Below are 14,303 nucleotides of genomic sequence, written 5' to 3'. Positions count from 1 at the left end.
ATATCAATTCTTTTTTACTTACATTATTAATTTGAAAGCATTACCTTGGAATTTTCCAGAAAAGTACATGACTGAAACTTAAGAATTGGAACACTTCCTTGTGTTTCTGTATTAACAATAAGATAGTTCTCTTTCTACTGTGTGTAGTTTTTGTAATTTGAAAAACATTTCAACTTTTATTTATTTGGATAATTGACTTAAATTCACAACTTTTATTTCTTAAATCTCTGATGTTTTCCCTGACTGATTTTCTTTCCCCTTTCTAGTTTTGGCAAGCGTTCTGCAGGAAGCTTCAGGCGTGGCTGTGAATGCATTGTTTTAGAGCCTTCTGAAATGATCGTGGTAAGATTATTTCTGTGTATTTTCCCCCCAAAATTTTTATGGAGTAAAGGTACTTTCATAAACTAGTTACAATAATATTGTATTGTATTTTAATATCCTAGGATGTACTTTACATCTTTAATGTGAATTTGAGTTCATAATCATAATATTATAATTATTTACAAGATTCAGTTAAATGTAAAAAATTGAAAGTTGAAAGGGACATGTACCTAAATGGTTGATTCTTGAACTGTACAGGTCAATCTATGATAATGTCACTTAATTGAAATTTGGGGAGAATCTTTGAATTGTATTACTTAGTCACTGAACATTGATTGCAATGAATGAATTACTTTAAATGGATCACAGTGATATGTATTCAAAAAACAATTGAACATAAGGAAATCATTTTAATTCCTTTTTGTAATTGAAAGATAGCTAGGAACTACTGTGCTAATTAACACTCTGTTGACATCTTTATCTCTCAATTGTGGAATTAAAAAATTAGATTATACACAATGTTAAATTAGGCATTGGCAATGTAATTATTTTCAGTAAAGTTTTAAAAAGCATGTTCTACTTCTTCCTTACTATATAAAAATGGTTTTAAGATAGGATAATATATACTCTTAAAAAAATCAACTACAAAAATGAGATGAGAAAGGATGGGGCCTCCCAGCCCCAGTATTCAGTTGACATTGATATCTCACTGCCCCATCCAGAATTCTATCTGGGAAGGAAAACCTTGTAAAATAAGTGGTGGCTTAGTAAAAATGATGATGGAAGCTTTTAAATTCACATTTGCTAAAGCATTTGGTAGACAAATCTGGATCTATTTTTCAGAGATTTGAGGTTCCTCCCTATACTGTGGGAGAGAAAGCCCATCAGAAATAAGAAATTCCTTGCTGAAGCTAGTGTAAACTTCGGGTGAAATTTCATGAAATTTACTCTTAAGTGAGAAAGTGCGATGGCAATGAGTAAAGATTTAGGATTGGGGAAAATGTGGACAGATAAACAGGACTTTCCAACATTGGTTCTTATAAAGCATTCTAGATATTTCCTTGAGACTTTGTTCTCCATGAATGTTAGTTTGGAATTTTTCTGAAAATTTTTTGGTCTTTGAAATTCCTTGAGTATTTAATCCTTGTCTATATTATACAAACTACTGAGTTTGCCACTGCAGGAACAGTCTTGGAGTCTAAACCTGTCTTTTGTGTGAGCAATCACATTTTCAGTGTATAGCTACGATGAAGAATGACCTATTGTAACTTTTGTTCACTATTAATCTATTCATCAAAGTTTCTAAAATGTTTAAAATGAGGATTTTTTTAAAGCAACACTATTTATAACAAAAAAAGGGAAGCCATGCAGTAAAAGTAGGAATTGAAACCCTTAATCTGCTGAAGCCATTCTACTAGCAGCCATGGTTGAGTCACTTGGGATTTGGGGTTTTTACAGATTTACTCAAATACATCAGATTTTTTTGTGTGCTTTAGTGAAGACAATGCAAGTAGTTGCTTTCATAATGTGTGGTAATGTATCCGGTGAGATCTTTCACTAATAAATCAGTACAAAGATTACTGAAAATATCCTTCCCTTTGAAACTACAGGAAATTCAAGAGTTACCCATATTGTCTTCAGTGGAACTGAAAATGCCTCTTCATAAAAGCAAAGTTACTCAGAACCGATTAGTTTCAGAGAAGTTCAAACATACTTAAAATTTGTCTAGGTAGTTTGTCTACAAATGCCTTTGCAAAATGAATGAATGTAGACTTTCTGTAAGTTTCAAAAAATTTTTTATTTTTATTTTTGTCTCTAATACTAATATGGAATGTCATGTTGGGAGACATGAAGTATCTTGGGGGTTTTATTTCAGGTGGACTATATGGATGAAAATGAAGAATATTTTCAGCGTCAAGCCTCCCATAGACAGTCTCGAAGAAGATTTAGAAAAATCAACCAGAAAGGTGAAAGACAGACAATTATTGACACTGTGGATCCTTACCCTGTGGGCAAACCACCTTTGCCAAGAGGCTATCATACGGTAAGTTATACAAGTGTAATATTTTTATTTATCTTTAGGGTTTTTTGTTGGGAGTTTTGTTAAATGACATTTAAAATTTTTCATTTTTGATGAATAATTCTTTTCTATAATATACTTACCATCCAAAATGCAAATTTTGCTGGAAACACACATGATATGAATAGATTTAAGAGAAGTGTTGAAATAAGATGTCAAAAGACACTGTTTAGCTCTTCTTTTCTTAAAATGTTCTCTGAAGATTAGTTTTGTGATACACATATATAGTTGTAATTGGTATATTTTAAAATTTCTTACCTTAATCCAAAATTTTAGCTTTCTCTTGTGCATACCCCCCTCCTATGACTGATAGCCTACTGTTTTTAATTTTATTTAAAAAGTAGATATGTAAAAATAATATTAATTTTCATAGCTTTTCACACTATTGTGAGAAAATTATCTGAGATTCTTTTTAATAAATAGACAAAGATAAGAATAATTTGAAATGATGATTTTTTAATTTTTTAAATTTTTTTTGTAGTTGTAGATGGACAGCATATCTTTATTTTATGTGGTGCTGAGGATTGAACCCAGTGTCTCACACATGTAAGACAAGTGCTCTGCCACTGAGCTACAGTCCCAGCCCATGAAATGATGATTTTTAAAATCTTAATGTGAACATGCTCTAAAATATTTCTAATAGGTTCAAAGATCCTCTTAAACACTATAATCCATTTGATTGTCAATTATTTCATATAATTTGATAAATAAGTTGTTTTTAATGTTTGAGGGAACCAAGACATGCATGGATAATGAGTGCTTTGTACAAGATCTCTATAAAGTCAGTTTAGAGCCTTATTTTTCTCATCTTTGGTTTTTCAAAAACAAAATAGCTTGATTTATTGGATATGTCAAAATCAGGCAGAAGATAGTTTATCTGTGCATGTAATGCTGCCATACAAGTGATTATTATATAGGAAATTAATTAAAAATAAATACATGAAAAAAAAGGTAAATGATGACTACTTTCTGTTTCTCAGTTGTTTTTCTCTTCTTTCTACAACTAAGTGCAAATACAAAATGCGTGAAATAATGTACATAGATTCAAATTATTTCTCAAATTTTAGTAATGTTAAGTAGTATAAGTAGTATATTTAATTCCTATGCTCCATATATTCTATTTCTTAGAGAAATATTATTTAAATGTTGTATTTCAATATTTAATGTTATTTTGACCACTAGCAACTTGCCTATTCCTTCTGCTGCCCATGCACTATTTTAATTTAACATGAATTTCATAGTTGAATCATTTCATTGAGTTCATTTGGACGGGGCTGCTTTTTGCTCATCACAAAGACAGCTTTGTTGGTCTGTTGGAGGGACTTTGATATTAAAAAGAAAAAAGAAAACTATGAAAGGTTTTTTGTTGCCATTGTTAATAAAAGAAGGTAATATTTTTAGTGTTGATTTAGCATCATGAAAAAAGGAAATATTTATTAAGAATAGATGTACATATTAATACTACAATATAGATCATAATATTTTAGCCCACTACTATATTGTTAATATAATTCTGGTTTTAGAATTGTTTTTCCAAATTTATTTCTAAACTGAGAGTGTCATAGGGAGTGTGAATTACTTAAAATTCAGTGTTAAAAGTTTAATTTTATGGTCATATTTGTCACACTTAAGTTGAGAGGGTTATTTTATAACTGTTTCTCCCTTCCACCCCATTTTTCCCCTGTTGTGGAAGTAATGAATGCTTCATTTATTTTTCCTATAGGACTCCCCCTTCTTGCTCTATTTTTAAAAATATATAGCTTTTTATATTGCTGCAACATCTTTTAATTGGTTTTTAGCAGTATATTACAGATACTTTTAGAGATAAGTGAATACTAGGATGAAAAATTTAATTTGATTACTAATTGATCATATGCCAGTTTACTAATATGTGATATGTTGGTATTAATTTTACTAAATGAGTTAAGTTGGGAACAATATAGCATTGGATTATCTTTTGGAGGTACAAATTATGTCTTAATTTTATTTGAATGTTCTTTATTATTTAACCTAAATACCTAATTTTAATATAGAAAACAGCAAAATTTTGTTTTGCATATTTGATACCCCATGGTAAAAAAATTAAGTGAATATTATTATTATTTATTGGTCTAATTTTTTTATTCTCAACAAATATTTCTTTGAAAGTAAATGGTTAATAGGGTGAGACTGAGGGTGGAAAGTTCTTTTAAAAGAATTGCATGAGTATACTTCACAGGTGACATGAAGTGATTGCAAGTGCATTTGAAGTGCATGGCTAAAGATCGTAGGGAGCATTATACACAGCCAATTCTATATGGTCATTCTTAACCTGATTTTAACATTATCTTCATTTTGGCAGATGTAATATAGCATGTCTGATAATGTTCATCTTTTCCTTTCCTCCTCTATGGCACTCATTTCATTTTGGCTCAAAGGAATGCACTAAATCTCAGGTATTGTAATATGTGTGTGATCTTCTAACACTAATCTTATTTGTAAATTTGCATTGTAACTAATGAGTTTATAATATTGATGTCTTTGCTTGGTCTTGTCCTTTTTTTTTTTTTTGCCCTGATTTAGTAAAATATCTTGAAACTTTGTAATGATCAGTGGTTAGGTGATAGCATCAGTTCTTTAATTTGTACTGATCGAGGATGAATTGTCTACTTTCTTTGAGAAAGAATACAAGTGCAGCCTACTTATTTTTAAGAATGAATGGAGCACTGTTTTTTACTAACTTGCTTTACAAATAAAGAAAAGAGAAAAAGACACAGAGACATAATAGAATTTTGGGCTTGTAATTTCAGTGAAAACATAAAATTTCTTAGGAATTTGCATTTTTAATACTTATAGATGATAACTTTAAAGTTCAAGAATCCCAATGTGAGAGCATTTTGGGAGCTCACTTGGCAAAATTTTGCTCACACAGAAAAAATTCTTAGTCAAAAGGAAACAAGTATTTCAAACTTCCTGTATTTTCTTATTTGTACTTTGCTTTTAACCTGATGTCATGCTTTTCATTCCACATTACAATCAAGAGGCCTGTAATAATATTCTTGCTCATTTCTTTCATGCCAATACATTACTAATCTATGCTTTTCAGTGTTAGTCTTTCTAAATTTGGGGTCAAATTTGAGGTTATCAGGGAATTTGGAGTTAAGGAAGAAAAACTGATTTATCTATGGAAAGTAGTTGGTTAAGTAATGAGAAACATTTTTTTTAATTGTGTTTTAGTGTAGGGAGACAGGATCATGAATAATTTAGTTTGCAACAAGGAAAGCTATCATTAATATAGTATGTTTGACTATTAATATGGTAACCTTGCTTAAAAGCATGAACTGTTTGTATAGTTTTCAACTTAAAATGAGGCAACTTCTTTATGTTTTACAGAGATTACATTTAACATTCTACTGGTGGCATGATTGCTAAATTGTTTTTTTTAGAAGCACTTCTAATTTTTAAATGATGTAGCAAACCTAAAATTTTTTGGTACAGTTTTAAAATCTGATAATTGTATAATTTCTAAATTATATATAATTTTTAATTGATCAGTGTTTTAAACTTTCATTTAGAAAGAATAAGTCTTAAAATATATAAATTAATGTTTTAAAAGATAATTCATTCTATAATTGATCCTGTATTTTGGCATGAAAAATTAGTCTAATTCTGATATAAAACATAAATTTAATGCACTATGATATATACTTGTATACTGTTTTTAAAATTAGATGTGTAGCAATAGTTGAAGGAAGATGAAGATCATAATGATTTTTTTTCAAAAACATGAATACTCATGTAGTTATTATGGAATGTTTTCAGGACTTTTTCAAGGCAATTATGTGATGTTTGCAGAGAGAATAAGCATTTTAAATGCAGTGAGGTGGGAAGATTAGAGATGACTTTTATTAGCATTTCTTATATTTTGATTATTGGAGGCAATGACTATATTTAAAATGGCCAAAAAATTGGCTGTATCATGAATTTTCAGTCTTACAGTGAATCGATTATAGAGACAGGTAAATAGATAAGGTACCTAGCAGGGGCAGAAGATTTAGGATCAGTCTCTAAAGGGGCTGACTTGGGACTTGAACAGGCAATGGTTTATCTTCTATTAATCTTCAGAGTAGGGTAGGTTTATTTTATCTATAATTTTAGGCCTTCTTCTCTGTGTTTGTGGGTAATTTACTTTAGACGTTTATGTGTGTAGGAAAATTTGAGTTCCCTTATAAAAATGGGGAAGAGAGGTATTAGAACCAAAGGGGAGGAAAGACCCTTTTAACGTTACCTCACTGGAGTGATGTGGGAACCTGGTATGTACCACTTCTGTTGCCTTTTATTCTTCCTTTTTTTTGTGGGGGGGGTACTGGGGATTGAACTTGGGCACTCAACCACTGAGTCACATTCCCAATCCTATTTTTTTTGTATTTTATTTAGAGATAGGATCTCACCGAGTTGCTTAGTGCCTCACTTCTGCTAAGGCTGTCTTTGAACTCTTGATCCTCCTACCTCAACCTCCTAAGCTGCTGGTATTACAGGTGTGCGCCACCATGCCTGGCTTATTCTTCCTTTTATATAATGAAAAAACAGTTCTTTCCCTTCCTGGATTGGAAAGAGCAAAAATTGTACAGAGAGATATTGGACTGAAGAAAATGTGCCTGGGCTGTGGAGGTTGTGTGTTCCAACTGACATATCAGACTTCCTGGTCTGGCTGGAAAGCTAAATGCTCTCCACACGGATCAACTCTTTACCTGCTTCCTACTGTTCCCCCAAATATGCTCAGTGCAAAATTTTTGAAATAATGAAAACCCATTAGTCATGTAAAACGTTATCTCCCACACTGCTTATTAGGCTCCTTTTCTAATATAGGAAAAATACTTCAGAGAACTGTTTAATAAATATATATTGATTTTTTCAGTAGGCTAGGGTACAAGTTCTTCGTTGGGTAGATAAAAGTAAAAGAAAATATCATATAAATTAATATAAGTTAAATTGAATACAATATAATATATTATGATAATATTTTTATTATCATCAGTAGTGATACACTATAAAATGTGGTACCAGTGTGATAAGAACAATTTGAGGCTTTTGAAAATCAATCTCAGTTTTATAAGATCACTCTTCATAGTAATATAAGACAAGTCCTATTTCTCATAATGGCTACATAAAAATAACGAATCCTAGGGTATACCTTATGAATCTCTGAAGTGGGTTTTTCTTTTAGCTTTTCTTTTATGTGGTGTAGAGGATTGGACCCAGCGCCTTGCACGTGCTGGGCGAGCGTTCTACTGCTGAGCCCCAGCCCCAGCCCCTTCTTTTAGCTTTTCTGCATTTTAAAATTTAAACTTATTTTTTAAACTACATAAAAACAAAAAAGTACATATTTATGGGATACCATGTGATATTTCAGTGTATATATTTATTGTATAATATTTAAATCAAGGTAAACATATATCCTGTTTTCTTAAACATATCATTTCTTTATGGTTTTTGTTTTTCTAGATAAATTTAAGTTGGTTTCTTCAGTTAAAGATTTTTTGGTAGGTTTGGTTAATTTAAGAAATTGTTTATATATAAAATAAATGAAAAAAAACTAGAGCATTTAATTTCTGTGATTATGTATATTTATTTGACATTAGACTATTTGGCTTGAGCTTTTGTTCTTAAATTAGAAATAGGCAGCATATTCACTTATGTCATGGCTTTGTTGTCACTTAATATATAGTTGGCTATATTTAAATTGTGTGTGTGTGTGTGTGTGTGTGTGTGTGTGACTAAGGGTTGAACTCAGTCTTGCCTTGTACATGCTAGTTAACCATTCTGTCTCTGAGCTACAACCCCAGCCCTGTTACTGAACTTTTTGAAATCTCCTTAGTTTAATTAACTATTTGCTACTTAGTAGTAAGAAGATGTGTTTTGAGTAATATAGCAATGATTTGTATATCCAGTAAATTTCCTAGAATATTTCATATATTACCTCAGTTCATTTCTCACCTGACTATAATTTATTCATGTGATATTTAACCGTATGTTTTTATGTATACAAGAAATTCTTTAAGTATAGGGAAATGTCTTAGTGATTTTAATATTTCCATTCTTCTAAAATTTAAATTCATCATGCATTTGCTTCCTTAATTGAACCTAAAGTATTTGTCTTTAATGGTGTCATTATGTCTCTCTGTGAACTGGGATTTTTAGAAAATTTATGCCATTTTTTCTTATATTATGTAGGAAAAGCTTAATATTTTAATTTATATATTTTTACTTATTTAACAAATATTTATTGTGTACTCACCATTTTTCAGGTCTGTGCCAGATTGTAGTGATACAAAGATTAATAAGACTGACAAACTTCTGCCCTCACTGACCTTATAGAACAACATGGACTCCATATAAATAAAATTATAGGGAAGAACTTTTAAGTATAGAGAGGTACATATATGGGACACCTTGAGAAATCAGTAATGGCTTCCTGAATGACTTTTTTTTTTTTGTACCAAGGATTGATCCTAGGGATGCTTAACCACTGAGCACATCTCCAGCCCTATTTATGTTTTATTTTGAGACAGGGCCTCACTAAGTTGCTTAGGGCCTCACTAAGTTGCTGAGACTGGCTTTTAACTTGATCCTTCGGCCTCAGCCTCCCAAGTTGCTGAGTTTACAGGTGTGTGTTTACTGGCTGCTTGAATGATCTTTAATGTCTTACCTGAAGGAAAAATATTTTGCGCAGAAAGAATCCCATTTGTTCAGAGATGTAGATGTTACAGGATAAAATGATTTTTGGCAGCTCTGTTGAAAGTCGAACATTTTCATGAGGACTAAGAATGCCAGAGTGCCTAAATCATAGGTATGGCATGTTGAGATCAATATTTTGGTAAACTTACTTGATTTCAAGATGGAATAGATCTTGGAGAGTTAGGATGACAAGGTGGTACTGAAGACCTCCTTAAGTAATGGGAATAGAAATGGTGGCTAGAACATGGCCATTGGAGTAAGAATTCAGAGGAGGGGCGTTTCAGTGGTATTTAGGGGAAAGAAGGTGGAAATAATTATTCTTCAAAAATAAAACTGTTAAAAAGTTCTAATTCATTACTTTCTGGTGATCTATTCTGTGACCAGTTCTTGCTGTTTCAGTAATGTTTAATGATTTTAACCATATACCAATACCAACAGATGAATTTGAAACCAATTGTTCTTTATCGAGGAAAGCTCAATAGAAATGTAAAAACTTAATTAGGTAATTAAGAATGGGATAAAATGGGATATGGAGAGAGTGTTAGAGTATATATTTTTAAAAAACCCCATAAATTTTGCTAGAGACTATTTATTATGTATTATGTACATATTCCTGATGTTTTATATTTGCATTAGAGCGTCTTAGAGGAAGCAGAAATATTCTTTGCTTTTCATGCTCATTATCAGCAGGTTTGCTGGCTTTTCTTCACCTGGATCATGTTGCATTTTAAAAATCCTGCAGAAAACTCCCTATGGAAATGTCTCTGAACAATAGGTGAATGTAATAGTACTGTGCCATGTGTGCTGCAATTCTGGCAAAATGCAGCATGTTACAGCTGCTGCAGTGGTCTCAACCTCCTTGCTTTGGGAGGACTATTTCTCTGTCATGCAGTTATAATCAGATATTTATATTGATTTAATTTATATGGATTGGGAAATTACATGATGGAGCATGGCTAGACATTGAAATGTAAATCAGGAAATAATTTAAAACATAAAATGATTTCTCTCACGCTATTAACAGCATGCATTGCAAATTCATGCAAGGCAGTTGAGAATAGTATGCAGTGTGCTGTTTACCCAAGTTTCAGCTTCTGTTGGAGGATGTCTATTTTTATAGATTACATCATCTCTGCTACAGAACTACGGTGTCCACTGGGATTTACTGTTCTTTCATTCCCTTTTGAAAGAAAGCTTGTATTGATGTCATAATTGGACCTATCTTTTGGTTGCACTTGGAAATGGAAAGTAATAAGGGTGTTGTGTAGCAAGTCATGCAATATTTCAAGCAATTTATTTGTCAAAAAGATCACTGCCACTTTGTGCTGCCTCTCATTGTGAACATGGGTAGCTCTGTGCTTACGCATGTTTTAAATATACTTGGCTAAAATTTAGCTTTTAGTTGCAAAAGCAAAGATCCTTTTCATCTTTTACGGTTTCATTTCTTATGTGATTTCTTTCTTTGTTTTTTCCTTGTCATGAGATTTTTCTAGGGTTATATGCTGATTTTTAAAAAAAAGTCTCTTTGAAAAAATCTACTTTGATATTCAGACCTATTTTATAACAGTACTGAATTGATCTTTTTTTACAATTAATATAATAATAAATTATCTATTTTTACTTTTTGGAATGTTGAGTGATTAAAGAAGTATCTTAATTATTTATATTAACATAATTTTAAAAGTCCTACTAAATAAACTGCTTATTTATTTGTGTAAAATTTCCCTCTTATTCTAAAAGGTGTAGTCATTCCTGTTATATCTCAATAATACCTTTTTAAATTTTTGTCTAATCAGGAACAAACCTTTTACTTACTATTTTTTTAGTCTCACTTTATGTTATATTTTTAAGTTGACATAAAGTTTACACAAAGATAATACACGGATCTTAAGTGTATAATTTAGTGTACTTTCATAACTTTTCATAACATCCATATAACCACCACTCTATAGCTTAGTATTTTTTAAAATAATAGTTTTTTTTAAGATCAGTTGCATATTATACAATTCGTCTATTTAAAAGCTATATCTCAGTGGTTTTCTGATTTTGGTAAAAAACCCCAAACATTAAATTTAGCGTTTTTTATGTGTACAGGTGGTGTTATTAAGTATATCAATAATAAACTTTTGAGTGACTTGAACATACCTGTTTTACTGATGTATCTAGCATTCTTTTTGATTGATAAAATTACACATAGGCTAAAAATAACTTTGAAGGTATTTTGGAAATATAATTTAAAATCTATTGACTGGGAACCCTTAATGAATAACAGTTTGTATTAGAGCAGTTTCCTCACCTCTATCCCCTTTAAATCTTCCTTTCTTGTATTAAATGGAAGATAGGCAGTAGTTGGGCATAGTAAAGAATGGAGTAATGGGGCTAGAGGAGAAATAATGAGGCATGAGAGGGCAAAATCTGTAATATGAATTGCTGATTTGGTAAGTGGTGGAGTAATTCAGATAAGTGGTAGAGTAGTCCAGATGGGAATGGCTTAAGGATGAAAAAGAAAATATTCAGATGCCTGTGAGGACAGTAGTGGTCATACATCACATGTGGTTTTAGTACAATATAGAAGGTGTTGGGGAGTGAAAATATAGTTAAAATCTCAATATGTAACTTTTCCTTTGTGCAAATTATCACTGTACTTTTACTTTCTGTCCCTTTCTTTGTGAAAAATTTAAATGTGAAAAAAATTTTTAAAAACTTTGGAATATGGAGGGAAAGATTTGGAAAAAAATATTACTTTGGCATTTGTTCATTTATTAAATAAGCACGCCCTCAGCCACCTGGGATGTTGAGATTACTTGGATTCTTGATATTTTTGATGATATTAGTGCCTTTAACAATGAGCATTTTTGATGAGCACTTGGTAGCTCCAGTTATTTCTCTTTGGTATGAAATTTTGTCTAACATTTGGCACATACTGACGTTAGGTCAGAAGAGCAGCTAACCTTTCTGCAAGTGGATTAAGTTGTCAATCAGAGGATTCCTCTGAAATGGGCATTTAAGGACAGTTGATGACAGTGGGTTCATTCAGGGAACTAAGAGATTGATTGTTTTCTAGTTGCAGCAGTTCTCAAACGTTTCAGTCTCAGGACTACCTTATACTCTCAAAACTTTTTGAGGGCTCCAACAAGCTTTTGCTTATATATAAATTATCTAATCATTGTTTACCACATTAGAAATTTAAAACAAGAAAATTTTAAATATGCACTTATTCATTAATTTAAAAAGAGTAATAAGGCCAGTTTACATTAACATAAGAGTTCTTTTAAGGAAAAAATTATTATTTCATAAAACAAAAAAATTATAAGAAGAGTGGTAGTGTTTTGTACTTTTTGTAAATATTTTAAATTGGTCTAATGGAAGACAGCTGGATTCCCACACCTACCTCTGTGTTCAGTCTATCGTGATGTGTTCTACTTACTGATTGAAGTATGCGAGACATATGAAGAAAATCTGGCCTCACATGGGGTAGTTGGAAAAGGGAAGAGTATTTCAACAGTTTTTTTTCCCTTTTTTTTTTTTTTTTTGTAGTGTAGATGGACAGCATGCCTTTATTTTATTTCCTTATTTTTATGTGGTGGTGAGGATTGAACTCTACTGCTAAACTACAGCCCCAGCCCTTAACAGTTTTTTTTTCAACAATAATTGTGAATATTCTTTAATATTCTACTTCAAAATTTGACAAGTGGTATTTTTTTTAAAAGATTAGGTGCAATGAGAATTACAAAACCATGTCAGTGAACTCTCTTACTTTCTTTTATTAAAACCCATTGGTCTTACACATTGAATGTTTGTACTTATGCAGGATTTATAATATCATATATTGGTCACTGAGTTAGCAAACTTTGAATTTTGGTACATTATATGATATAAAAAGATCACATTTGTTGAAATCACCACAGGTCTCATTTTAAAAAAGATCTTAATTATTAGGAAAATGCCAAACTTGTGGTGTTAGATAGAAGTTTTCCAAAATTTGAACTTTCACTTGAAAGCTTATATTTTACTATCAGCAAAATACCATGAGCTGTTTTCCTTTAAGTGAGAAAATAACTGTTCCTTTTTAAGAAAATATCAGATTTGAGATGTAGCTCAGTGGTAGGGCATGTGTTGGGTTCAGTCTCCAGCCCCCAAAGAAGAAAAGACAAAAGAAAGTATAGGGAATATATGCCAGATACCCACTTCTGCATAATCCTGTTAGTAGCAGTCATATATAACTTGTGCTGCCACTGTCTTGATATGTGCTATGAAGTCAGCCTAGTTTACCCAGTTTTGCTTTTCCATGTGAGTGTAAATGTTAGCATAATAAAACTGGCAAGTACCTTAGTATTGTTATGAAAATAGTTTAACCTCAGGAAAGTCTCAGGAATTCTCAGGCCATACTTTGAGGACCACTCTTATAGCTGTGGTTCTGCAAATTTTATTTGCATGGTGTGTTAGGGTTGTCTAGAGAAACAGAACACACACAAACACACACACACAGAGGGGTGTAGTGATATTTTAATTGATTTTAAGAAATAGTTATGCTTTTGTGGAGGCTTGGCAAATCCAAAATCTGCACCTAATTTAGTGCTACTCTTTAAAATAACATATATCTATATATCTGTATACATATCTAATCTCTTTCTCTCTGTTTATAAAACTTTTTACATTACCTTATGTAGAACTGGCGACATCATTTGTGAGGCCCAGTGGAAATGAAAACGTGGGGCCCCTTGTTCAAAAATTATTAGGAACTGAAAGATGACATCAACAAAGGATTAAGCCAAGCATAGGGCTCTTTTGAATTCAGGGACACAAATTGTATGCCTATGAATTTGACAGTTTTGTTTTTGTGTGATCTTTTTGTCCTTCTATACTTCCTTTTTCTTCTTGCTGTTTAACTTATAGACCATAGAAAAAAATAAGAAGATTCCAAGCTAAATTTGGATGGAATCAGAATTTCAAAATGCTTTACATTAAATAATTATGTTTCAAATATATTAATTATATTGAATGGGTACTAATAATCCATTTCATAGTTGCTCTGTACATGTTTTAATTTAATACTTATCATTTCTTATGTAGGTCATTTTCTTCTTTAGGAATTTTATTTTATTTATTTATTTATTTTTTTTTAAGAGAGAGAGAGAGAGAGAGAGAGAGAGAGAGAGAGAGAGAGAGAGAGAGAGAGAGAATT

The 14,303-nt window shown here is 31.4% G+C and overlaps 1 protein-coding gene across 8 annotated transcripts in view; it reads left to right on the top strand.

Annotated features, from left to right (window-relative positions):
* Positions 1–14,303, top strand: part of Rapgef2 (Rap guanine nucleotide exchange factor 2) — a 251,730-nt gene that overhangs the window by 139,276 nt on the left and 98,151 nt on the right. For 6 of the 8 annotated variants that reach the window (XM_078021947.1, XM_078021949.1, XM_078021948.1 and 3 more), the window contains 3 exons: positions 267–342; positions 2,198–2,365; positions 4,819–4,836. In XM_078021947.1, coding sequence (XP_077878073.1) covers positions 267–342; positions 2,198–2,365; positions 4,819–4,836 — 262 coding nt within the window. The remainder of the gene's footprint in view (positions 1–266; positions 343–2,197; positions 2,366–4,818; positions 4,837–14,303) is intronic. The other 2 variants (XM_078021950.1, XM_078021946.1) reach the window with 1 other exon arrangement.

Source organism: Ictidomys tridecemlineatus, chromosome 9, assembly GCF_052094955.1.
Source record: "Ictidomys tridecemlineatus isolate mIctTri1 chromosome 9, mIctTri1.hap1, whole genome shotgun sequence".
NCBI classification, from domain to species: Eukaryota; Metazoa; Chordata; class Mammalia; order Rodentia; family Sciuridae; genus Ictidomys; species Ictidomys tridecemlineatus.
Note: the sequence above shows the minus strand (reverse complement) of the source record. Positions and strands in the feature narration are given on the sequence as shown.